The 2901-nt window shown below is 35.2% G+C and overlaps 1 protein-coding gene across 1 annotated transcript; it reads right to left on the reverse strand.

The window, feature by feature from the left end:
- Window positions 1-327, reverse strand: LOC115872092 (NADH dehydrogenase [ubiquinone] 1 beta subcomplex subunit 3-like). Its single transcript, XM_045297382.1, has one exon. It carries the CDS (start codon window positions 301-303, stop codon window positions 1-3), a length of 303 nt encoding a protein of 100 aa, XP_045153317.1. The 5' UTR covers window positions 304-327.
- Between the last annotated feature and the right edge of the window lie 2574 nt (window positions 328-2901).

Consider the following 2901-nt stretch of genomic DNA (forward strand, 5'->3'; position numbering starts at 1 on the left):
TCAGTGATCCTTCTTATCTTTAAGCTGGGACTCCAGGAAATACTCAGAAACTGCAGCTATCACGAAGGCAGCAAATCCCCATTTGAATCCTTTTAATATTGCACCAAGAAAGGAAACATTGTTTGCCAATCCACCCATGTATCTCCAAGCTTCATTGCGGCCCCGTGGATCTCTTAGCCCCTGTGCAGCCAGCTTCTCCTGGACAATTTCTAATGGTGTCCCTTCTATCTTCCACTGTCTATAATCTGGAAGTTCCATTTTATGATGGCCATGTCCATGTCCATGTCCATGTCCAGGGGCCATGTCTACAGGAAGAGATACTGACGGCAATCTGACCTCTCAGGACATTCAAAATTTAATCTTCCAGGTGGAGCCCAACTGGAGGCAGAAGTTTCTGCAAGGGTTTTTATATGATTGCTAATGTGTAGGGCCAATTTTTTCTTATATAGAGTCCCAATTAAAATTCTCAGCTGCTAACTACAAGGTTGGAGGTTCGAAATCACCCATAGATTCCCCAGCAAAATGTTTGGCCATCTATTTCTGAGAGAGCAGTGTATGGAGAACATATGGAGCATAATTTTATTCTGAAAGATCTGGAATGATGATAACTATTCCATACATATAAGAATAAGACAAAAGTATTGTTACAAAATCATTGGAAACGTTATTAAATAAAAATAGCAAAAATTGAAACTATTATTTCTTGACATATCTTCCCATCTAGGTTTATACAATTCTGAAGGTATTATTTTTATCTCTCTAACTCTTCCATGAAGAATTCTATATCTTGGGTTTACAACATACCACCAAGAAGTTTGTTTTTGGCATTCTCAGCACAATTTTCTTGGTTTTTCCTCATTGAAAGTTTAAATTTTCTTAACACTTCTTCTTAATAAGCCCCCTTGAACGATTTATATCCTTTGAGAAAATGCATCAAGATTCCTCTTTCAAAATCCAAAATAAAGTTACCATAATCATCTGAGCTCATTGCTCTGCTTTGAATTTACCTGGCCTAGCAGATCTCATTGGAAGCCATTGATAAAATGTCACCCTCTTTTTAAAAAGATACCTGAATGAGAATAAAAGAAGTATATTCCTGATAGAACATGTATGCTGTCATCCACTCATTTTTTAAAAACACAATTTGTTTGGTATAATCTATGTATGTATGAACGAGAACCCTAGTGGCAATATTTTTTACTTACCTTTTTATATATACATATATACTCATAACTATATATATGTGCATATATATATATATACACAAACATAAGCACAATTATATCCTTGAAAACTTGTGACAGACTTATTTGGTGTATCTTGTTTTATCTCAGTGTTAAGATAATACAATGATTTTTTATTTCTTATAGTTTTAAATCTATTCAGAAACAAAACAAACTTTAGCTTAATTAAAATGAAAATTTTATCAGATTTTTTCATATTATAATTTTTAGTTCTAGAATTTTGTTTTTTAGTTTGTAACTCTTTATTGAGATTTGCCATCTTTACAATTATAATTAATCCATTTCCCTTTATCTCATTTATATTAGTTTTGACAATTGCTTTGATAGTTATTATCTGTTAATTCCAAAGTCAGAGCAAAAAGGTAAAGTTTTATTTACTTTCTTTTTCAAATCTTGAGAATGAATTACATTTCCCTCCAACTTTCTATATTAAGTGATTTTTGGATATCTTGTGTTGTGTTAAAGTCTTATAAAGAGCATTGGGAGTCTTTATTTAGCATTGACATTTTTATATTGGTTCTTCCAATTAGGAACTCAACAGTCACATAGGGCTGAATTTGGATTGCTCCTGGAACTCCTGGTGGTGTAGTTGTTATGCGTTCGGCTGTGATTGGCAGTTAGAAACCACCAGCAATTCCAAGGGAGACAGATGGGGCTTTCTTTTCCCATAAGGAGTTACAGTCTCCAAAACCCACAGGGGGTCACGATGAGTCAGCATTGACTCAATGGCGGTGAGTTTGGTTTAGGCCACAAGCCTTAAAAATAGGTGACACAAGCCATGTTGGTACCTTAAGTGAAGTACCAATGTCCTTCCAACAGCTTACTTTCATTCATTCTCTAGATCTTCTAGAAATCTTTATTTTCTTTTTGTTCAATTTTTCTTTCCTTCAAAAGTTCATTTTTGTTATCTTAGGGTGGTATGATCTATTAGGAGTTTGCTCTGCCATAGTGAGGGCAGGACTCACCATTCTCAGTTCCCCACAGAAAAACAGAAATGAAGACGAATAACAGAGAAGAAGAATCAACACATGAGATTTTGGTTGGGCATTTAGAAATCTTCTCCAGCTTTTCCTGCCTATAGCCGATTGCCCCAAACTAAATGTCATTGCCGTATCTAGATTCAGGAAAGTTAGCCTTTCACATATTCCCTTTATTCTTTTACATTCACAGAAGACTGGGCACAAGGAAGCTAAAATCAGTTTTAAATGGAGCCTTATCTGCCAATGCCAAGTTTTTTCCCCTGAACATATTTCATTCATCACCTTCCTTATGAGACTTGAAAGCTGGATCTATCGTTCTCTGAAATATAAGCATATATGATTCAATTAATTTTGGCTTGGGTAGATTTTAATGAATACAGTTTGTGAAAGAGAGAAGAGAGCATCTTCTTTCAGCAGCTCCCAGAGGGGCTTCGGTTGTTAGGTTGTAGTAATAGCAGTAGTAGCAATTCCACTTAAATCCTCTTACCAGATAGCTATAAACAGAGGCACTATTTCTCAGGGGATTTTGATAGATCTATTCACCAATTCAAGGAGGACAAAATTTAAGTCAGCTTCCCCACATTGTATAAATAAGAACATTTCATCATGCTCAAGGGTTATGACTAACCATAAGGCAAACTACTGGAGCACTTCAATTAGTTGTAAAATGTGACTTA

This window comes from Echinops telfairi, unplaced genomic scaffold (assembly GCF_000313985.2).
Source record: "Echinops telfairi isolate 266 unplaced genomic scaffold, ASM31398v2 ScPeMD7_7420;HRSCAF=8458, whole genome shotgun sequence".
Lineage (NCBI taxonomy): Eukaryota > Metazoa > Chordata > Mammalia > Afrosoricida > Tenrecidae > Echinops > Echinops telfairi.